This window comes from Amblyomma americanum, chromosome 6, assembly GCF_052857255.1.
Source record: "Amblyomma americanum isolate KBUSLIRL-KWMA chromosome 6, ASM5285725v1, whole genome shotgun sequence".
NCBI lineage: Eukaryota > Metazoa > Arthropoda > Arachnida > Ixodida > Ixodidae > Amblyomma > Amblyomma americanum.
The window spans coordinates 50742121-50765956 of NC_135502.1; the positions used below are offsets into that span (position 1 = coordinate 50742121).

Sequence of the window (23836 nt, forward strand, 5' to 3'; positions counted from 1 at the left end):
CCAATGACTAGTGCCGCAGTGCGGTCTAATGACTATTCTGAGCGGTACCGATAGGTGTTCGTAAATGGTGGAGCTCTTCCTGAATCATGTTCTCTGGAGTTCATAATCTCTTCTGATTGGTGTAGCACCACACTGCACGGTATTGACGAAACGGACGACAGGCTGGAGTCACGTTCGCTGGAGCGCATCGTCAATCCTGATTGGTGAAGGCCTCTGCGCATATATTCAAGTACGGCGCTATTTCTGGCGCGGCGTTTCCTGCGTTACACTAACAAACAAGAGAGGAGGACTGGACAGGGCCGAGCGACGGCCCGCCATGCGAGAGTCAGGCCGGGGCGCTTCGCAAAGCGCGCGGGACTTTTCGACACTTGCGTACCATGACCCGAGCGATTAAAAACACCCGCCGCTGCCGCAGAGAGTTCGCCACCGGTCTCCTGCTAGCCTGCTCTCCTCGCCCTCATGCCGGCGGCCGAGTTCAGAAAACTTTATTGCGTTCACCTTCGTGCGCGCCCCGTGACGTCAGGACGAAGGTCACCTCCCCCACTCCGGTTCACCTCCTCGCCGAGGCCGAGCGATCCAAGTGCGCGCTTTCCCGAGCGAGCTCTCAAGCCGTCTGCGCGTTTGCGGCCCATTTCGTAGAAGCTTTGCTTCAAGTTGTGCCCGCGTAGCAACGAAATCCTGAGCACGCTGACGGGCTGGCTTCCGTTCTCGCTTTAAAACCGACTGCACCTCCAGCGTTCCTCTCGACAGACATCTTCTTTTTTTGTCTGTTTTTTCTGGCTTCCGAGCGTGTGCCGGTGGCTCTTGTGTGGAAAAAAAAAACTCCGAAAACACCTCGCAGCGTGTGAGCGCGCCAGGCAAGGAGTGCGAGGCCAGTTGCTCTCCGGAACACCGTCGCGCTTCGCGTTGTCCTTGCTGTTCCTGCAGCTGCAGGAGGTGCGTGGCGGAATCTTCAGCTCCAATGTAGTCCACTGGTGTTTTGTGCCGTGTTCGCCGCGTCGGCGTGCCTCGTGATGGGCCTCAACGGAGTGCTTCCGACGACCGTCCCTTGTCGCATGTCCGACAGCTGCGGAGCTGAGAGGTCTTGGTGGGCATCTTACGAGGACTGCGGTGCCGTCAGTGATGCAAGCGGGGAAAATTGTAAGTACGGTTGCGCGTGTGCTGCTTTTCTTTCTTTTTTTTCTGATGAGACGCCGCTACTTCATTTGCTGCTGTTGTATATCCTGCTGCAGTAATGTCGGGTTCCAATTCAATCTCTGAACCTCACCATCGTTTGAGGTCTCAATTTTTTTCTGTTTTTTGCTAGATGCAGAACTCAGTAATATGACTCGCGAAAGCCTGAGAACCCCTGTGAAAACTGGATTACGCAAGAAAAAAAAAGGCAGCTTTCCTAAGCGGTCGCTGTCTGATTTTTATTAATTTGCTGAGAGCGTGAAATGCTGAATGTTCGGGCCAATCCATGGATTGTTGGCACTTTAGCCCTTCTATATCAGTGACAACAATATTGAAGAGTTAAGACTGTTGACAAAAAGGAAAGTGCGTATGTTTCCAAATATTGTTGGCTCACTACCGCGTATATCTCTAAACAAACCCGCTGAAAAAGTTTACGCGACTTCGGAGGCATAGAAAGTCGTAGTTTTTTGTAGCCGTGAACCACAGCTTGAAACTTGTTGCTGCACGGCAAGGGTTGTACTGAATTTGCAGAAAACAAATGCGCGCTTCACCGCTCACTCAGTCTATGTAACTGATAATGGTGCCGGAGAACCCAGTTGTATTACTTTTCTTATGCGGACACCTTGTCGAGACAACTTTCGTAATCTACTCTACGTATCCGCGTACATACCTTGTCAATGTCAGTGGTGTGTGTGTGTGTGTGTGTGTGTGTGTGTGTGTGTGTGTGTGTGTGTGTGTGTGTGTGTGTGTGTGTGTGTGTGTGTGTGTGTGTGTGTGTGTGTGTGTGTGTGTGTGTGTGTGTGTGTGTGTGTGTGTGTGTGTGTGTGTGTGTGTGTGTGTGTGTGTGTGTGTGTGTGTGTGTGTGTGTGTGTGTGTGTGTGTGTGTGTGTGTGTGTGTGTGTGTGTGTGTGTGTGTGTGTGTGTGTGTGTGTGTGTGTGTGTGTGTGTGTGTGTGTGTGTGTGTGTGTGTGTGTGTGTGTGTGTGTGTGTGTGTGTGTGTGTGTGTGTGTGTGTGTGTGTGTGTGTGTGTGTGTGTGTGTGTGTGTGTGTGTGTGTGTGTGTGTGTGTGTGTGTGTGTGTGTGTGTGTGTGTGTGTGTGTGTGTGTGCGCGCGCGCGCGCGCGCGCGCGCGAGGTTTCTGTATTATACTTCATCGCTGTCACCTCTAACAGCCTGTCATAGAAGTCCCTCCCGTACAGATTGACGAATCCTTTTTTCGCGCCCTCTCCCTAATCGACTCGACACTACTTGTGTTCGGATTACGACTTGGATGTCACGCGTCGGCGCCTTTAGCAACATCTGTAGATATAGTTCCAGGCTTCTTGGCATTTAAATGTGATCCTGGTTTATGCATTTTTTTTATTTAGGGAGTATTGTTTCCATGTTTTACTGTATATACTGCGCTGCCTTGTCTTCTGTAGTGTTTAAGTCGCACTCGCACTTTGACGTCAGGAGGAGTGCAGTTTGCTATTTCAGCTAGAGTGCAGCGATTATTTGTTTGAACTTACTCCGGGACGTCACGCGGAGGATAGTTCCCTTTATTAGTTCGCATAAGGCCATGTTTCTTGTTCGTAGTTTTGTGTAATAAAATCTGCCTTTTTCTGTACATATCGGAATGTTGGCAACGCTTTTTTTTTAATTTTTACCCCAGAAAGTAGCTAACCGTAACCCAAGCAGACACTGTTTTGTAGTTGAGTGTCAAGTACTGTTTGTTACGGCGTTCTCTTACTGCTTCACAGCGCTGTATTGGCTGTCTTTGCCTTGTCCACGCCCTAGTGAGTGAGCAGTGTTCAAATTCTCTTTATTTTTTATGGACGATGATGCAGCGCACTTGCACGAGCATGTCATGAGGTTTGAGGATGCAAGATGTTCTGAATCTGCTTTTGCAGCTTATCTTATTTTTTGCGCCAATCGAAGGTGTACCAGACGTCAACTGAGTGCGCCTTTATCTAATGCGAAAACACTTCGAAAAGTATCCTGTTCCGTTTTGAGCAAAAAAATTTCTATATGTTGGCTGCCCAGCAAGAGTCAGAGATGGTATTCCATGAAAGTAAGTGGACAGAAAAACCTTTCACGAACACGTAGTGTCCTCACCGGTCAGTTAACACCAGCTTTAGTTATCATTCTCGAGATCATCTAATGCTTTTCCTAGAACGCATTCCATATCTGCATCTGCTGGACGCATGACTTTTTTTTTGTCGGAATACTTAATCCTTCTCTGAATCTGAAGCTTTTCCCTCTTCAGTATCCAAATTCAACGACAGCCAGACTGTCAGTGCATACTCATGAACTTTTCCTGGACACTCAATCTCATGCAGCGCACTGTGCTTGAAAAGAGGCTGTTGGCGTGGGCCACAATTCAGTGCTGGTGACTGAAGTCCGACGGCCCTAGTCTTACCGCTATGTTTGTATTATATTTTCATCATCATCATCATCATCGTCAGCCGTACTACACCCACTGCAGGGCAAAGGCCTCTCCCATGTCTCTCCGATTAACCCTGTTCTTTGCCACCTACGCCCCCCTATGCCTGCAAACTTCTTAATCTCCTCCGCCCACCAAACCTTCTGCCGCCCTCTGCTACTCTTGCCTTCTCTTGGAATCCACTCCGTTACCCTTAAGGACCAGCGGTTATCTTACCTTCGCAGTACATGCCCTGCCCAAGCCCATTTCTTCGTATTGATGTCGACTAGGATGCCATTAACCCGCATTTGTTCCCTCACCCACTCTGCCCGCTTCCGATGTCTTAAACTTACACCTATCATTTTTCTTTCCATGGCTCGCTGCGTTGTCCTCAACTTAAGCTGAACCCTTTTCGTTAGCCTCCGCGTTATTTTGTGTTATACTTAGTGTTAAATGTCGTGTGCTTTGCGAGAAATATATTAAATAATATAGTGCGAATGCTCGACCATTGCACTCTCCCGTAAGTGGAAATGCGTTTGAAGGTTTCTTTTTTTTTTTCGTGCCGGCGTTCTTGTCAGAGGGAGGGGGACAAGCGGAAGTGTGGCACCCTTCTTGTTCAATGATTGACAAAAGTATGCGAGATTCGGATTAGGGTGGAAAAATATTTATTCCTTGCCTCGCTAGCCAGTCAGTTAGAATTTCTTCCCGTAGTTGGAGCACGTCTGTATATATATATATATATATATATATATATATATATATATATATATATATATATATATATATATATATATATATATATATGCCTTTCACTGGCCTGCTTTGCTTGATGAAGTGAAGAAAATTTTTTGCTAACTTCGATCCCGCAGTTTTTTTTTGTTTGTTAATGACTGTACGTTACTACCGCATGCAACACAACGTATTCATCTGTTGCGTTCCTTACATTTCCTCGTACACACAAAGATGTCTTGTTTGTGCACGCACATGTAGGCAATAGATTTATTTCCCTTACTTCAGACACGCGTCCCGTGATGTATATTATTACGCTGTTAGTTTCCTACATGTAAGCGCGACATGTCATCCTTTCCTCTCAACTGGCTTCAGAAGCTTCTCTTTCTCTCGTCAGACTTCTCCAACTACTCTTCCTGTTGTCTGTCCGAACTCCTCTATTTCTCTGTCAAAGCAGCAGTCCCTCCTCCAAGTGATGTCATGCTACACGTGCTTCCTGTTTCTCTTTTTGTTTTGAAACAAATATCCGTGCGTTCCTCCAGCGTCGCTTGATGGATCGCTGCTCCGATCCATCATCCTAATCTCTTTTCACAGTGCGCTCTAATGTGCTTCACAAGCTACCCGAGGAGGAAATGCCCTTGAAAGTTCTTCGGCTATGACCACTCGCTCTGTTTTCACGACACAGCTAGGTGCGACTGCGTCGTGCAGATATTCGTTCCATGTGTGTTTCTACCTCACGAAGTATCACAGATACTGCTTATGTCCCTCAATGTGTTCTCCGGGGCTGGTGAGTACAAAGCTTGTCTCACCTGTTACGGCCTCTGGAGCGTCGTATCCTTTGCGTCAGCTTCAACGGTCGTGTAGCGACGAGCGCGGGTCTAGTCACGTAGCCTACAGATGACTACGTGACTAGACACAAGCTCGTCGCATTTTCCGTTAGCTTCATCCATCGCGTGCCGACGGGGTTGCGTCACGTAGCCTAAAGGCGGCTACGTGACTAGGCTTGAGCGCATCTGCACACGCGACATGAAGCTTACGCAATAGAAACTATATTCAAGATGGAACCACAATTCATGCAGGGTCTAAGATTTTACAGCGGCACGAATTGGCACATTCATACGCGTATTAGTCTTTGCCATTGACATCTTCGATCCGGTACTAAAAAAATAAACGGCCAGCACATTTCATTTCATGTTCCTTTCGTAGGTCATGCTGCTAAGAAAAGTTCAACGCTTTACCTTACCTTTTGGGGCGCGCTTCCTGATCGAAGCTCTTGCATTAACATCGAAGCGCAGTGTGTCGATCAAACTAGTCCAGCTTTAAATTTGGTCAGTCTGCGTAATCTTGCAAATGCGGCTGACCCAGCTGAGGGCACCGCACTCGCTGTTCCAAGGAGTTTCTTCTATTGCTGCCTATCATTGTTTCGTTGAACACACTCTATTCAATGAGATGTGGGTACCTACTCCACAAACACAACCTAACCGCGTTTTACGGGATAGCATAGAACCGTCGTCGGAGCACAAACCCGGCGCCTTGCGGCGTTTAGAATAATGCTGATTGGCTGGCGGACAGTAACTTCATCAATGATGTCACCAAATATGATATATCCAGACAGTGATGTCACAGAGAATGTCCATGGGTTGGTGGGAAGTGACATCGCCAGACGAGCAGTGACGTCACCAGACCTGGTTCGTCTGCGTGAAGGTGTACGGGAATAATAAGCTGGGTCTCACAAGCTGCGCCATTCACTTCTGGCGAAAGCATCAACAGCTTCGAATGCTACCGCTATGCCAACACATAATGGAATTAGGCACCTCGAGCTTTTCTTTCTTTTTATTTTACCATTATTAGTACTTTGTAAAACTTAACGGCCCACCTAAACGCTGGCGCATGGGCTTGTAATAATGTAGATGATTGCTTCGTAGGCAACTGCGTAGCTAAATGCAACGAACTGTCCCCCTTTGCATTCGACACGCTTCGTGCATACTGTGTGCACGATTTGCATTTCGTGCTTTCAGTGCGTGCCTCCAGCATTACCCGGCGCCTCAGGACATTTCCCCCTGCAGGCTGCATTAAGTGGCTTAGGTTCTTCCGCGTAGTACATTTCGCATGGAAAGAGTTTTTCTGTAACTGTAGTACCCTACATTCTTGAGAGTGTTGTGTATTCCAGCTGTGACAGGGGCGACACAACCCGGAAGACTGTTTAGAAGGAATTCACGTTCCCGCAGCATTATCGAAGTCACGTATACGAACATCATATCAGGGCCGGTCTCACCGACAATGCCTCCACGTCTGGCGTTTAGCCAATCACGTAGATGTCCGCACGCGCTGCTCCGCATTAACGATGTCGTACTGGTCGCACTCGACAAGGCGATCGCTTGCCAGGTCCCCAGGCCTTGGGGAAGAGCACTCACGTAAAGGCCGTGGACAATTGAAGCATAGAAACTCTTCACGCCATCGCATTTTTCGCCGCCGAAACCAAATGGTCTTTCTTGAAGACTAATTATTGTGCGTTGGGTTTCGCCTTCGTGGTAATTGCCAGGAGAATTTTTTTTTAACTGAAAACAGCGCCAAGGCGTTATTTCAGATTAATTTAACTTCAGGAATACGTTTACAATTTTTTTTTTGCCCATGTATCTCCGCTTAAGCTCCAAAGCCGCTCAAACTTTTCGTGATTGTTCAGTTAAATATTCTAGTTAGTACACGGCGCGCTCTTCGAATAGCGTATATCTGTCTATTGTACAGCGTTGAACATCCATAGTGCTAGGTATACAAAACGGCTGCAAAAACCAGTGTCCGTCTTTGAATTGTATGGGCTATCAGTTCTGAAAGCATTACGAGGGGTGTACTGTTCTTTGTGAATGGTGCAACGCGAAGAGCAAGTTTTGAAAATGCCGTGGTGACAAATGACCATGTGTTTTGATTTAACCCTATAAATTGCGTTGTCGATAATCTAAGCCAATGTTACAATAAACTGCAAATCACTACGTGGCCGCATTTTGACTCCGGGCCTCGGCGGCCGCATCTGTCCTGTGGCAAAATTAAGAAACGCCCGTCTGCTGATAATCCGGTGATGTTCACGAGCCTTAGGGGCAGCTTTAGTGCATAAACTGCAACTGAGTTACCTGATGTTCATACGAACGTGATATCATTTAATTATTGCCTTCAAGAATAGTCACTAAACATGGGAGCATCTTGCTTTGGGATCTGCTTGTAGAGGTAGATACTGCGTTCTCAAGTAAGTGATGCTCATGTCGAGTAAGAGGCAACGGAGGATGCATCACTGGATTCAATGCTACTTTAAAGAACATTCGAAAGTCTGGTGTTGAAAGCCTGCCTAAACGCAACAAAGACCTTTGCAGCACGCTTTGTAGGCGTTATGTAGTTGTCACTTGTACTGGGTGCAAAGCGGATGATTCGACAACACGATGAAAGTGCTTCGATCACGGTCATCAAACGCTGATCCTGAGATCCACCTGCAGGTGCTGCAACTGCTGACGGGAAGGCGGTCCAAGTGTGCAACGGTCGAGCGAATGGGTTGCGCAATTTCGAAAGCATCCATGTCGCTTGGAAAAACCTCACCTACACAGTGAAGACCGGAAAGCGTGAGTTTTTCCTACTCTTTTTTTTTTACCAATGCAGCTCACGCCACCGCCTCGTATGTGCTGCACCAACTTTTACGCAGATTATATCTACTGCCCTGCTTTGTACTGGGGCTAACTAAGCCCACTAATCTTTTAACTATAAAAACTTGAGGGCATCAAATGATAGCATTAATCAGCGGCCTAGAGTCTTTTCTGCGTATCACTTCGCCGACACCAGTGTTGAACTTTCTTTCACTATGTCATAATCCTTAACCTTACTTTAAGCGTGCGATGCGATAGCATTGGAGATCCATCCAGCGCAAGCACTCCTTATCTGTCGCCCAGGTTCTGCCTACACGCCCATTTATGCGGAGTTGGTCATTCTCTCCTTTGCATTCATAGACTGTGGGGGTCCTCATGTGGCTATTTCCTCCGAAAATTCTCTCCTTCGGAAGTATATTGGGAGTCCTCATGCCATTCCTGGCGCTGTGGTGCACTGGTTTAGCGATGCGCCACTGACCCAGCAGGTTTCAAACACAGCCACCAGTGGGGCTTGTTAAACCCGGTTAGCTCTTTTGCAACAACTTCTCGCGATCTGTTATTATTTAAGTGCCATGAACCTGCCACGCCGGGCAGGTTTGATGACGTCACAAGGTGACGTGACATAGGTGGCAGGTGGACCACCTGTTTTTGTAGCGATAGCTACATTGCGGTAGCAGTTCGAGCCTTTAGCGTGGCTGCGCCGCCACGCTGTCAAGTGGTTGGCCACGTGGTGTGGAGCAGCTGCCGGCGGCGCGGCGCCGTGGCTGATCATGTCGTTCGTCACGTGACCAGCCACGTGACCAGCCACGTGATGCGGAAAAGCTACTGCTACTGGCGGCGCGGCGCGCCGGAGAAACCGAGCTGCCACAGCTGTGCGCATGCGCCGTGCCAAATAAGACGAAGATGAAGAAGGGGCGCCCAGCGAAACGTTTCATATATTTAATCCTCAAATATTCTCTCCCGATATTTTCTTTCTTCCTTTCCTTTTAAGTTACTCTGAAATTTCACCCAAGGCACAATCATTAGCTTGACACCAGTTTACCCTATTCTATGGGGTCTCCCCACTGAACCCTGGCCAATCCCCCGTCGTGGGTATGTGCCATGTCACGAAGGCAACAACAACAACAACGGAGGGGCGAAAGACTGACTTTGCAATTCAACTGAGCATAGTTCCACTCGGCCAGCTGCAGCTATCGCGTCACTCCAGGTTTAACCAGAGCTAAACCCCCGCAAATTTTTTTTGCTCACATTCGTACATACACGCTCACATTCGTCCTGCATACATTCGTACTGCAGTACGCTCTCCAATGGCTCAGTTATGCTGAATCACGAGCTGCCTGCATGCTGATGTGGCGAAACGCGTGCGACCTGTCCCCCTCCCTCTTCTCCCTTCCTAGGGTTAACGACCCTTGTGGACAACTTGAGCGGCGAGGCGCCGCCGGGCTCGCTGACGGCGATCATGGGTCCCTCTGGCGCTGGAAAGACGACGCTGCTCAACCTCCTCACTGGCTTCTAGTGAGTACCTTGCCCCTTTTCAAGAAATCCGCAGTGTAAGCTCGTTCTTCTATCCTGTCTCATCTCTGCGCCGCCACGACCTTCGATGAATGTTTCACACGGCGCCAAGTGTAGAGAAAGAAAGAAGACGTCATCAGCTCTACAGGTTTTCCCCCTTAGAACTCGGCGCGCAGGTCATTCAGTGTACTTTCCCTCCACTTAAGCCACTCTTTGGAATGCTTTGCCGATCAATGCAACCCTTCGTTGTGATTCCTTCGTTATGGGGGCTAGCAGAAGACGCGGCGCTCTCTGCCATGCATTCTACGCACGCCTGAAACCGCGCTCAATGCGCGCACGAAGCAAAAAATAAACACATTTGTGACCTAAGCTGCTAAACAAACTTTGAAAGGACATGAACATCAACTTGAACGAGACAGCACCACGTTAAACGTTAAATAATACGCGCACGTTACTAAAGCTGCTCATTCTTGAGAACCTTTTCCACAGCGCTGCTCAAAAAAACAAGAAATTTTTTTCCCGTTTTTTTTTTGCATGTTTCTAAATTCAGCGTAAACGTGAAGTAGGGAAGATATTTTGATCAGCTTATTGTATTCATTTCCTAGTTAGGAAGAATTGGTCGAGTGAGAGCTTTCTGTAACTTTTGAAAATGTCGTTGAGCACCAAGCGCATTAATAGTGTGCAGCGAATAATACGCGCTATAGCAGGGTTCACTTCGTTTGTCACTGTTCAGCCGTATATCCACGGTTTAAGGGTCTTTTTACCCGGGTTTGAGTAGAAAAAGAGGGTTGCACTGCAACTGTGGATTATCAGGAACGAAATCTGCCTGAATTCGTTAACGTAATGCATTTCAACCCGCCGCGATGACCCAGTGGTTATTATGAATTCGAAAAGCTAGATTCCCTTGTACTCTTCAATGTCAGGGCACGTTAAGAACCTAGAACCTCTGGGGGTCTAAATTATCCGGGACTCTCCACTACGGCGTCTTTCATAGATTGAGTTGCTTTGGGACATTGAACCCCAGACCGTAAACCGTAATCCATTTTTCTCCTGGCTCTCTACCTGCGGTATTTTGTTTCTCGCGCCTTTATTTTTTACCAACTTTTCTTTAATGCAACAGCCGACCTCCTGTCGTCGTATTAATTAAGAGCTAAATTTATTATCCTGTAAATCAACTGTCTTTAAATTGTTTAGAATGGCAACGAAGTTATCTTATTTTCTCACCACTGAATTCATCAGAATAACTGGTAATGGAGAACCAAACACATGCGCTGCATGCGTGTGTCCTTCAAATCCTTGACGGCACCATTTCCTTATCATAACGCAGCGACAAGGGATACAAGGGTGAAGTGCAGATCAACGGATATGTGCGCGACCAGGCGCTGTTCAACAAGCAGAGCTGCTACGTCATGCAGGAAGATCGGCTCCTTCCTGCCCTCACCGTTCACGAGGCCATCTCCATGAGCGTCGAACTGCGCATGCCCACATTGTCGGAACATGCGAAAGCAAAGATGGTACTAGAGCATTCTTTTGCCCCTCATCAGTCCTTACGTTGTATGCCACGCGATTTCACGCGATTAATTTAGCCACGGTTATAACATTTTATTTCTTTGTTGTTGGCATGCATGTTCTGATTAGGAGAGCAATAATGTCTCTTACAAGAAATTCAATTCAACTGTTTCTTCGATGCGAACCTCTCCTGAAATTTTCTTTTCTATTCCGTTTGAATTTACAATGTTTCAGAGTCAGCACTTACTTATCCAAATCTGTGCTGGTGAGCAACCAGGAAAGAGCAGTTTGGTTCTGTAGTTTTTCTCAGAAAATACGAGAGTTCCGAGAGTAACGTATTAAAAGAGTACCCAAGCCTCATTTCCAAGCTTAACAGTGCTAACTTCCCAACGTACCAAGAATTTCACGGGTTGCGTTCAGGACTATCATGGCTGCATTTCTTCTATCTTGAAGCAATTTGGAAAGATAGTATCCTTATGTTAGCAAATAGTTTGATTCTTTATAGAAATTTACTTTCCGCAATCAGTAATAGGCGTATAAAAGCCTCATTCGACCTACACTTTGTATATGAATAGGTGGAACGCTCCATCGCACAATGGGGCTTGGACGACTGCCGTAGTACCCGCACGGAAAATCTATCCGGAGGCCAACGGAGACGTTTGGCCATCGCCCAAGAGCTCGTGAACAACCCACCTGTGCTTTTCCTCGACGAACCCACCAGGTAAGGGTAAGGGTCAAAAGAAACGTTTATGCCGAACCAAAAGTTACTTTCTCCGTTTAAACGTGTCATGCAGTAAAAATGCTCTACTTTTTTTACCTCTCCAGTGTCGACAATATAGTTTGTTAAAGTTTGAAAGGAACAGTTAAATTGTACTGACGTGATCAAGAATAATTTAACTATAATTTATTGTAATTCTAATTCGTATATATTATAATTTAGAGCTGGCAATCAAGTGTCAATATTTCAAAGGAGATATCGAGGTTCAAAGGGACACAGAAGAGATAACAGGGCAGTGACACTCATTGCTACAAAAAACCTTAGAAGAATATGAACGAACGAGCCAGACATCAATATTTGTCATAGTCGTTCATCACCATTTTGTTGGTCATGAATCTCCCGCATAACTTCGATACAAGAACAGAACGCCAGGGGCAATATTTCGTGCTTAGCAATGCTAAACGACCAGCAATATTTATAGTGGGAACATAGCTAAGCCACGGGGGCAACCCCCAATATTTCGTTGGGCCTTTCGTGGGAAATTTGGAGGAAGATTGCGATAAACAGCATGATTTGTTAATGGCACGAAGTAGAGGCGGCTGAAGAGATGCCATACAGCATGCTTATACATAATGTGAGTGAGAATTTTCTGTCTGATAAGATGGGCTGTCATTAGCTTTAGCACCCATGTTACGTTCAAGACGGCGACGGAAACCAGCACCGCGGTTCTTATGCCTTCGCGTTTTCGTAGCATCATTTGAAGGCTTAAGGTTACGGGAGTTAGGGACTTTCGTCAGAAGGTGCAGGAGCTAAGTTTGCTGACACTAAGGGGCGTTTAGGAATGTACACTCAGGCTAACCTTACAGGAGCTGACTGCGCACGCAACCTGTACCTAGCCTCATGGTATAACCCAATGCGGCTCAGAAGTTCAGCTGTAAATACTCGCCGCGTTTTTTAACTAATGTTTCTGAAGGCACCAGTTGGCTGAGCCGCCGCGACGAAGTTAAAATTTTACCACCGAGCTTAGAAGTCCTTGATCACGTGACCAAAGTTACCGCAGCACTGCACGAGCGTTCTAAGGCAAACGCTGGCAGCGAATATGAGGCGAGAAATTTTGGTTTGGCTTGGTTTATGGGGGTTTAACGTCCCAAAGCGACTCAGACTATGAGAGACGCCGTAGTGAAGGGCTCCGGAAATTTCGACCACCTGGGATTCTTTAACGTGCACTGACATCGCACAGTACACGGGCCTCTAGAATTTTGCCTCCATCGAAATTCGACCTCCGCGGCCGGGATCGAACCCGCGTCTTTCGGGCCAGTAGCCGCGCGCCATAACCACTCAGCCACCGCGGTGGCGCGAGCAATTTTATACACTTTTGCAAAGAATTATTCATTCCCGCAGCACACAAGTGTTCGACAAATGCTGAAAAGTTATGAAATGAGTAGTCGTGCATGTATCAAATGCCAGTGCATTATTTTTTTTCATCCTAGAGCGAGATATAAAATATACTTTAGTTATCGAAAAAAGAAAAGACCATATGCGTCACTCATCCCGTATGGAATGAAAGTGAGAGCTATAGGCGCACTATTTTCGACAGTTTGCTTTCTTGCCCTGTTATCCCTGAAAATAGCACTTCACTTGACAGTAGCGAAGTCGCTCGTTACGCATGCGGCTGCGTTATCCCTTTCTGCATTGCCGAGACACAACACATAGCCTCCTACGATTGTTTGCCAAGCTGCGCCTCCATCTCGGTTTGTACTCACTAGTATACCTTGAAAACAATTAAAGCAAATCTCAGGCACATACAGCTCGCTTATCAAGGACGTAATCCTAATAATATTTGGTGACGGTCGAATGCAACATAGACGCAATTTTCCTCCCTGTCATGATCAGGCGACTACTCCCGGCAGAAGTCTTCGCGTTGCTGACGCATATACGTTTGAGATACCAAACCGACGTAGGCAAATAAACCGGGGTCCACTATTACGGGCCAGATTAGCCAGAACAGCGTCTGCAAGTCCGCCCAGTTTTCCGAGTGGGAGCACCAAGTTTCCTCAGCTCTCGCGCTGTGATGAGAGGACATCCTGGACGTCACCAGGATATCGCACACGTCAGAATGCTTTTCTTAGACACGGGCGTTTTGTGAGCCGGAAGATATAGCTCCGGTTTCCTGCCGTGGCAAGGCCCATTGCAGCACTGGGTGCTGTTCGCGGTCACTCGACGATGCGAACAACCACATATTTTTGTCGGTTGTGCTGCAGCCGACGCGGCAGCACGGCGCGTAGCGATTCTTCGGAATTCGTCGTCGATGCCTCAAGCAGCGTTTCACACACGCTACACGGAACCAACTATGGAGTACGTGTGAATCCGTCGCGATACCAGAGCCTCACATCACTACAAATGGCGAGCGCTTTCCCCGCTGGCTCGCACGCGGGCGCTTGGGAAGTGGTGCGGATTACTCCTAACAACGTGCAAAACTCTCCCATTGCGTTACGTGGAAGCTTCATTACCAGAGAAGAGTACCGAATAACTCTGGTTTTGCTATCATGCAAAATTTGTTTACACTGCATGCCTCTCGAATAATAATGTCGCTGTATGCACAGTTAATTCCTCAATTACTTGACTTCTATGAAGGGTCTGTAAAGTTCTGATGCAGTACACAGTCAGGCTGCAAAAGTAGATTTTGTCTGCTCTGAACAGTGTGAACTGGTGCCTTGCACAATATTTATACGAGTTTTTTTTTCTCGTATTCCGAGGGATATAGGGGACATGTATTTAAAGACTCAGAAGTATTTTTTTAGGGCAGACAAGTTATAGTTTCCCAGCGTTCATGTGAAAAGCGTACACTTTGCACTACAGCACTCTTCGAGTGCCGGAAAGCAATGTGCAGCCTCAGAACACCGAGAAGCGAAATTAATAATCAAGTTTTCCTTCCGCATCAACGCAGTTTATCTTCATTGCGAGGAAAAATGCTCATCGATCGGAGGGGATAGTAGATGTGCGCGTTTCTATGGTACATTCAAAGGGGTCAATACTCTAACCGCTCTGTTCATTATTTTCTTATAAATCACTCCCTTGTAACTGCGTGTAGCTACATTTATGTTGATGTGGAATGTCCAGCATAATGTGTATCGAAACAAGTGCACCTGATGTCAAATAACGGCGAATTTTTTCCCCTCATTTTTCTCAAACTATGCAGCGGGTTGGACAATGTTTCGGGCCTCATGTGTGTTCAGGCCCTAAGAAACATGGCTGCCATGGGACACACGGTCATTTGCTCGATACACGCACCCAGCGCCAAGATCTTCTCCTACTTCGACGCGGTGAGTTCAACTGAAAGTTGTCACGCAACTTGAAATGGGATGCAGGCATCTTTGCTAACCTTAATTATTTGCGGTACACGTGACCAGATAAAATAATGACTTAGCATGAGTTGTCGGCAAAGGGCAAATGTAACCACGAGTGACCACGAGTGACCCTTTTGAAGTACTGTAATTTACGAACTAAGCGAAAAGTTCAAAAGCCATGACTCCTGCTTTGAGACATGAAGGAACCAAGCAGCGTGATAGTTCAGCATGCTTGGTACCTTCATGTCTCAAAGCGTTACATTCCGAGATGATGATTCCACTCGCCATGTACGAGTTTGCTTGCCGGCGCAAGAGAGAGCACTCACCCCGTGAGAGAGAGAGAGAGAGAGAGAGAGAAAACTTCATAAAACTTAAGAAAAACAGAGTAAATGTACGCGATCCTGGATGGACATCTTAGTACGAATGGCCAGCGCTGGCTGCAAATTTCCCTGCAGGGTCGGGCAAGAAGGAGGACAGGCAGTCGTCCCACGAAGCCCCTGAGGACATGCGGTTTAGCGGCTTGGGTGGTGCTGGCAAATTCCCACAACATGTGGTGCAGGGTCGGGGAGCTGTGCAAAGGCTGTATGCTGGAGGGGTGTCAGTAGGGTGACGGGCAAGTCGTGAATAACCGTTAAAGCTACATAGACACCAAATTTTTGCTTGCGCCTTTTCTTCCTTGAAATGATGCATTGGACATTAGCGCGCATAGATTACCTCTTGGTATTCCCCTTCAGCCACTAAATAATTTATATTTGAATTTCTTGATGCCGTTTCGGAATTGGTTTCAACGACCGATCGATTGCTGTAACGTCCAAGATATGTTTAGGTCACGTGAGACAAAAAAAAACTGCAGTAATAAGCATTCGTAAATTACGACTCCAGTTGCAGTGAGTGATAAAATAGTCATCGTGCAGATTTAGTACAACAGAAGCGATGGACAGTGAAGAATAAACGATAAAAGCGCTTACTGACAACTGGTAGCTTCTAAACTATTATTTGTCAGCCAGCGTCTGCGTTCTTTCTTCTTCACTGTTCTTCGTAACTACTAGCTGCCAGTCAGCGCTTGTTTCGTTTATTCCTTACTGTCCTTCGTTTTTTGCTGCGAAGATGTATGTTAACCAACAAGTCCAATGCGGCATACTCTCGAAAAGGATATTCCTTAGTTCCAAGAAAATGAATGCGGGACACTTCACTGTGGACGCGACGCAACCTCAGTGGCGACCTGGTTAAAGCCATGCGTCGTTTACAATGTCTCTTTCATGCATCCTGTCCTAGTACTACCCAGGTCAGTGCTAGCAAGAACGTTGTAAATAAAATATAGCTTACAACAAGCTATTAAAAAACGTCCCTAAAGTAATGAAATAACTAAATTACAATTTCAATGTAAATAATAAACCTTCGTGAGGCCACTACGCCTCGTCTACCGTAGCGAAGCTGCCATGCGTTTATCACCTTTATAAATTCCTCATCGAGAAACTACCAGTTACTGAAAACATACAGGCCACGCTACCGTTATGCCCGTTTCTTTAAGGTGACCGATAATGAACTGCACATTTTCTCTTGATCTGAACGTCCAGTGGCCATGGTAATAGCCCCCAGCGATTCGAAGCTCTGCAGCCCTACTTCATCTAAGTTTGTACGATGTCACTAGCAACGTGTGCCGCTTTCGCAAACTTCGCTTCCAGGTGCTCGATGTCGAAAGGCGACTGATATTTGGCGAAGGAGAACCGAGCATGTGTCGGCAAGGAACCTGTTTGTTGAGGCGAAGGCCAGTGGCAATAACATATATTGCAGTCACATTAGAGTGCTTCTGCTGCATTGTTAGGTTTTCTGGTGACCCTAGAGATCTCTCTTTTTTTTTCTTTTGATAGTACGTTGCTGGTTTTCTCCAGCGACGACTTACATATGTAAGGCACCGTAAATTCAAGCTCCAAGAGCTGGCGTGCTCTCATCGCGGTATTCGTTGTACACGCTTCTTCTCTATAGGGCTGTGCTGTTTCGTAAAGGGCCGCAATACTTGCTAATGGCAGGGCGGGTATTTCGTGAAAACGCGACTGGGGTCACGTTGCCAGTGTGATACGTTGGCTGCCTACCGCACTAAGCTCAAACCGATTAAAAAACAGGAACGGTAATTTACCTCTCTCTCACTGCTATTAATCGACGCCAGAATCTTAATTTTTGTCTATGCAGGGAGCACAGGTATGATAATACTTATTGATTAATTTATGGAATCAAGGTCAAAGATATTCCAGACGAAAAAAGGTACGAAAAGGGGTTAAGGAAAAGCTAACAGAAGCGAGAATACCAAGCATGGTCATGATTTACTTTATTATGCAGCGTTTTGTAAAAATCATGAAGTACAGGCGCATATGAAAAAAAAAAGACGAGAGCAGTAGGAGACGATAAAGTGAGCACGATTTGAAGCTTGAGCTTACAAGGTTAGTTAAATCGCAGCAGGAGTGATGGATATGTATCTACAGTGTTGTCCGTCGATCAACGGTCGTCATTGAAACAAGAGGGCCGGTGCCCCAATTTGCGCATTAGAAATTAAAGTTCGTAATACTTGCTTCGTTTTAATTTTCCAGAGAGGCATCCTTCATGGTGTCGACGCTGTTCACACCTCAGTCTAGATGCATGCAACGTCAAGCCGAACATGCGTGGCCAAACGCGAGATTTCTCGATGCACAACTACCTACTGCCCCATCGTTAACTAATTAATGTAGAACACTTTGATGTTTCTTTATTAGCGACGACAATGCACCAATATATAATCCGCATCTTCAAAATACGTTAATATTATATTTTACCCCTGCGTCTAAATATCTTTTGTGTTCGTAGCGCAGGAACAGGCATCAGTTTTCGGTACTTCCTATTCTAGTCCAGCAGAGCATAACAGTACAGTAACCCAACACAGCATATACTGTATATGGCTCAGTGCACGATTAATGGTATACCGCGTTCGTATTTTACGTATCGGCTTTTAGTGGTGAAGTAGCTTCCCAAATACACCGCATGCATATTTGATGTATCGGCTATGTGTGCCTTCTATAGCTTTTTTTTTGCCGCGTCCTGTTTATTCTACCCTCGAGTGAACGCGTTCGTAAGTAATCACTGCCCTAAACCTAATCCCTGTATTAACTAATCGCAACTAAAACAAAGAAAAACTTTGAGCGGAAAGCGGCTGAAGCAGCTGCCAGTTTGGCGCCTAATACAACGAACACTACGTTCCTAACACTTCGACTGAGACGAGCGCTCAAAGCACCGAGTGTCACTTCGTGCCCCTAACCTTCTCGCCATGTAGAGGCTGTGAAAAGGTGCAGCCAGGAAGACCCAAACATTCCCTCGATACTATAGAATGGGAATGCACGAGCCAATGGCAGATGGCCAGCTCACGTGTGCGCGAATCAGGCGTTGTTTGGATGTCGTAAACCGCACGCAACGTTTTCCAAAGTGCATGGGTTATTTCTACGGCTGCTTCACCTGACCACGTGCAATCTAAAACGCTCTCACTTATGCTTCAAGGGAACAGCTCCTGTTGGCAATAAATTGGCACGAGCAGCGTAGATTCAATGCGCTGATATTGTCGAGTCTCGTGAAGCGCAATAACTTACGTGAAGCGCAATAACTCATAGGCAATAGAATCAGTTGACCTTAACACTGTATTTAATGTAACCTTTTGGGATGCTGGTCTTACTCAAGGACATCCGTAGCAGCAACAGCAATGGTCTGACGTTAACGTTCTGAAACAGGTTATCAAACGAGGAGCCTTGCCAGTGCACCAACCACCCTGAAAATCACGCACAGCTTCTTAAAAACGCTCACCGTATTCGAAAGTGTTTTTGTCTTGCGGTACGTTTTGTACTTGGAAGCTGCTGAGTTGGGGATCTTCCAAGTATTCCAGCCAAACCGGCGCAGCTGGTCCTGCATACTCGGGGCTGTCGAAGTGGCGTGATGGTACAGAATGCAGTGTGACGAGATCATACAGAGCGAATGAAGTTACGGTGTAAAGCAAGTGGCACAGAATGCGTCTGTGCTGCGGATCACCATATTATATATCTTCTACCCCTGCATGAAAGAAAACAGCTTTATTTTTCCCTAGTTCGTTCCCGTTTTATGTGCTGCCAACTATTTTGGGGCACTTGCAACAAAACAGATGCGGACCGTCTTACCTCGCTTTGGGCATTGAAGATGGTATTCCGTACTGTAACCATTACTAAAGCGTCCCTTCACGGCACATTTAGCATACTACCGTTTCATCAACTGTATAGTTTTTCTGTGGCCGTATTTATTTTCCATGCGGTTAAGCACGACTCTACATCCTTCTCCGCTAAATATTTAATCACAAATCTTACTTATAACTTGCGCACTATATCCATAGTTTGGTCCAAGTCACGCACAAACTATGGTACTCAGGATATAGACTACCAAATAGTAATTTCATGTAAGATATAGCCCTTCATGATGAACACCATACAGGAATGCAAAACTATTTCCCAATTTAAGACAAAACGTCAATACATGTTTTTTTCTTCTGCCTCTGTTTCTGAAATTTTTTTCCTCTCTTTTCTTTTGAGTGACTGCAAATACCAATTTACTTTTCCCACATTGTTTTTTTTTGTGAGTTGTGAATGATATAATAAATCTATACTGTCCATTGAGATAACATGCTGTTTTTTTGTGAGTTGTGAATGATATAATGAATGTATACTGTCCATTGAGATAACATGCCATGTGCAAAGTAGCATGTATTATTGAATTGCTGTTGATCGCCTTGCTTCCTTAATATTATGCAGTATTCTGTGCGGTGTTTTATTTAATGCTTAGAGCGCCAATTTGCTATCATGACATCTATCCTGAGATGAGGACCTTGTCAGGAGGCATTGTTGTTTCCTCTCTGCACCCCTCGTGGACATACTCTACCATCTATGTATGTCCTAATGAATGAATGAATGAATGAATGAATGAATGAATGAATGAATGAATGAATGAATGAATGAATGAATGAATGAATGGTGTGACACGATACCAAATAGCATGGCAGTGTTGGTCACTGAACAGCTAACGAGGGCTACTGTTTTCCAGATAGCTAGCCATGGCATCTCACGTTAACACTTGGTTCCATCTCTTCATGCTGGCCTCCGCAGCCCACAGTTTTGAAACAAAAAATCTTCCCGCGTTCTTGCTTGGCGAGCATAGTTTTGGTCGTGCCATCCGGTTGCCTTTCATCTTCTTGTGTTCAAGCGATACGCGGTCCAATGAATCTGCTCTGGAAAACTTGCATGGTCTACGCGTTGAGTTATATTTATATCAGGGGATATCGAACCAAGCAGGTGTCTAGAGGAGACAGAGTGTTATGCTGTCCCGTGTTTAATTATGCGTAGTTTTGATGCAAACTGTGATATTATTTTTTGTATTGCCACAGTCGAGCTGTGTGGTCAATTTTACATTGTGTCACTTTCTCCCCGTCCGCCTGTATTTTTGTCATGAAAGCCTCAAATATTCGACGAGAATTCGGCAAACATGGAAGCACACTTTCAGAGCTGGCGTTATGCCAGTTTGAACGTGCGGCTCTGGGTCCAGCGATGGCGACCTTGAATCCCACGATGTCTGCATTGCCTTTCTTATTATTGGACGCTGCCTTAGCCTGTGTTTTTTACACTCTATTTCTCCCGCACAACATGAAGCGGGGGACTGGCAGGCACCCAGAAGAACGTCAGCGCACAATGTCAGGCTAGTTGGTTTTGCATGACTACAAAATAAGCGAAAAAAAAAAACAGGACTTGCAGAAGAGAAGAGTGAACACGTACGGTGTCTGTTGTCTTCTTTTGTTTAGTTATTTTCTTTTCTTTTGCCAATTTTGTACTAGAAGTGCGCAGACTAAAAGCAGTACGAGAAAGCGCGCGCTAATGAGCAGCAAAATTAGAAGCGCTAATGACTCCGTATATGCAACCCCTGCATGTCCAGCTGTACATGGTTTCCAGTGGCCGCTGCATCTACAACGGTAGGGTTGACCAGCTGCTTGCATTCCTCGGTCAACGTGGCCTGCACTGCCCCGAGTTTCACAACCCTGCCGACTACAGTAAGTCGCATAGACGCATGAAAAGAATTCCCGCCTGTAGCGCAAATACGATGAGCTGGAGTGGCGAAGTGCTATATGTAAACTTTGCAGACAGCGCATCGAGCGCAAGCAAGTAAAAGCCTACAGTCAACCGTAGACAAAGTCCATATGGTGTTCCGTTCAGTGTACACATTTTTAGGGGTGCATGAGATAGCCTTAAGGCTTAGGATGTCCCCTCGACCGCACAGTGAAGTCTCTGCCTTGAAAATTTTCGTTCGCGGTCACTGTACGAGCACCGTTTCGTCCCGTCATTGCCCGCTTGAAGCCACTATGCAGGTTGTTCCCCTTCTTGCTCAAACACTGTAAAGCTAAAAGAGTGCGAAAATTTGATATAGCGCCGAATCTAAGGAATTAAAGTTGCGTTTGGATTTGCAACCTACAGTATTATTGTGCTACATCTGTGAGTCGTTAAATAACCGCCTCCTAATTAGAATTAGGAAAACATTATAGCAAAGTACGTATCCAGAGAAAAGATGTTTATGTCTCAGCGTTTTTTTATACATAAAGGCCAGCTTTCTATGTAAGAAGATTTTTGCCCCGAACAGTGTCTGAATTGAACGCCTAGCCTTCACGTGTCTTTCAACAAATGGCACTGAGAATGAATTGGAGCCTGGCTATCTTTTTTGTGAACTACGGTGTTATTTGTGACAACCTACCTATACCTCATTCTTTTTTTCATTGTATATCTCTATTCCATTAATCTATGTACTCAGTTCTGACAGAGCCATCCAGCTTGGGTCATACATGTTCTGCAGTATCTAACATAAGTAAATTCAGTCCTTATTGCTGTACTGTCTAACCAAATGTATATTAATAGTTTGCGTTGGCTTTTTCACAGAACGCCACTTTGGAGGCTTCGGTGCGAGGGATAAATTAACTACAAATGTGATTTTATTTTGCAGTTTATTTAATACCTTGATCAACTCATTTGCGTTGCAAAAATCTCCTTTAAATACAACCACCACTTCTGCGCCATTTCTCCACAGTCAGCGAGTTGGCTTCGGAGGGGCACGGCAACCACTGCGATAGGCTCAGCGCCGAGTTCAGCGTTCCACTGCCTCCAGCCGAGAGGACCTTCGGCGATGACAGCATGACGACGATTTATGGTGGAAAACTCATGTCCGAGAAGGTAAAGGCGTGGTTTTGGCTGCAAAGCTTGCTACGGCATAGTTTGCACCAAGAACACAAAGAAAATAGCAGCCAATACCTTGAAGGTCTGTCACGCGAGGCGCCATCTAGGAAACATTTCTAGAGAGCTCTGAAATTGTACCTGTTGTTCTTGTGAGGCCGTGTATGTTCTTAAGTGTTGGCGACGCGCGTTCGACATAGATGATGCTCTTTATTTTTCCAGCGCGAAAATGTGTGCGCGTATGGCAACCGTTTCAAAACGCAATCTCCCCCGCAGAAATTAAATGTCACATAGAATATCAGTCTACTCCACTAAAATGGTGAGAAAAGACGCTGCCATCTTCATAACGTTATCACCTGCTGTAATGTTATCACCTGTTGTTATCAGAATGTTGTTTTGCTATCAGTGTTGTCTCCTGCTGTAAGCAGCATCTACACAGGTCAGCATAGCAATTGCGGCTGTAGCGTAGAGGCGCCATTTCAGTCAAGTAGAGTTATATAGGGCATATATGCAGTCTTTCAATTGCTTGAGCATCTCACTGCTGAGGTGCGCAGTGCTTACAGGCTGTGCAAGAAGTCCAATATCAGACAAACTGTTCGGTCAGGTTTCCTATGCTACATTACAGAATAAATCTTCCATGTTCCGTGTAACCATGGAGGACCATGACGCTATCCTGACGTTCACGTACCGAGAGGTCAGAATTTTTTACAGGAAGAACGTAGATTACCATGCGTGCTGTTTTGTGCTCGGTGCCCAAAATCCGGCGCATTGTAGTTAATTTTCGCTTTCACTTTCTTTTTCAGAGGGTGAAATGCTGTTCAGTGAAATGCGAAAATAGTTCCGTCTTAGTTCTAAATGAATTGTTCGTGCGACATTCAAATATCAGTTGGTTTAGATGAAGGTGCATTGTTTATGCTCTTTTCTACTGCAGCCCTTGCAGCACCCAGAGTCATTTCCACTTGCTGCAATTTTATGCCTCGTTAAAACTAGAGTAATTTGCAATCGCTGCAATCTTATACCTCATTAAAATTACATTTATAGTGTTTGTAATTGATGCCACATATCCCTTTTCTGGCATATGCGGGCACGCGACACAAATTTGCGCATGCCAGGAATTTTTTTCAGTGATTGTGCATTTCATTTCTACTCAGGAAAAAGCGGAAGGGTACCGCACGTACGCGTTCAAAGTCAACCAGTTTCAGCAGTTCCGGACGCTGCTGAGGAGGTGCTGGCTCTCCGTGTTTCGAAATAAGGTATGTTTGGTGAACTTCATCACGTCATGCCTCAGGATTAAGATGCATAAGTATTGGTCATTTAGGCTCGCTGCGCGGAGCCGTCAGTTCACGGAAACTGGGCCGAAAATGGACGCCATTCAACCACAGTGGCCGGTGCTGCATACCGGTAGTGAACATAACGTAAGATAAGCTTAGCACCAGGTCAGGTGAAAGCTTGTGCCCATTAGAAAACCGGCGGGTACCCGGCAGGCCCTGGATGCAAGGCGGATGCTCAAACACCAAAGGTTTACGGGACGTTTGATGGCACCTGTTTGGGGACATTTTTTTTAATTGGTTTTTG

The 23836-nt window shown here is 46.0% G+C and overlaps 1 protein-coding gene across 1 annotated transcript in view; it reads left to right on the forward strand.

The window, feature by feature from the left end:
* The first annotated feature begins 475 nt into the window (after positions 1-475).
* The window catches only part of LOC144136783 (ATP-binding cassette sub-family G member 1-like), a 33113-nt gene continuing 9752 nt past the window's right edge, over positions 476-23836 (forward strand). The window contains exons 1-9 of the mRNA XM_077669406.1: positions 476-1140; positions 7785-7907; positions 9326-9443; positions 10768-10954; positions 11525-11670; positions 14867-14990; positions 20979-21093; positions 22119-22261; positions 23413-23514. Of these exons, the coding sequence (XP_077525532.1) occupies positions 1014-1140; positions 7785-7907; positions 9326-9443; positions 10768-10954; positions 11525-11670; positions 14867-14990; positions 20979-21093; positions 22119-22261; positions 23413-23514 (1185 nt within the window). The 5' untranslated portion in view covers positions 476-1013. The remainder of the gene's footprint in view (positions 1141-7784; positions 7908-9325; positions 9444-10767; positions 10955-11524; positions 11671-14866; positions 14991-20978; positions 21094-22118; positions 22262-23412; positions 23515-23836) is intronic.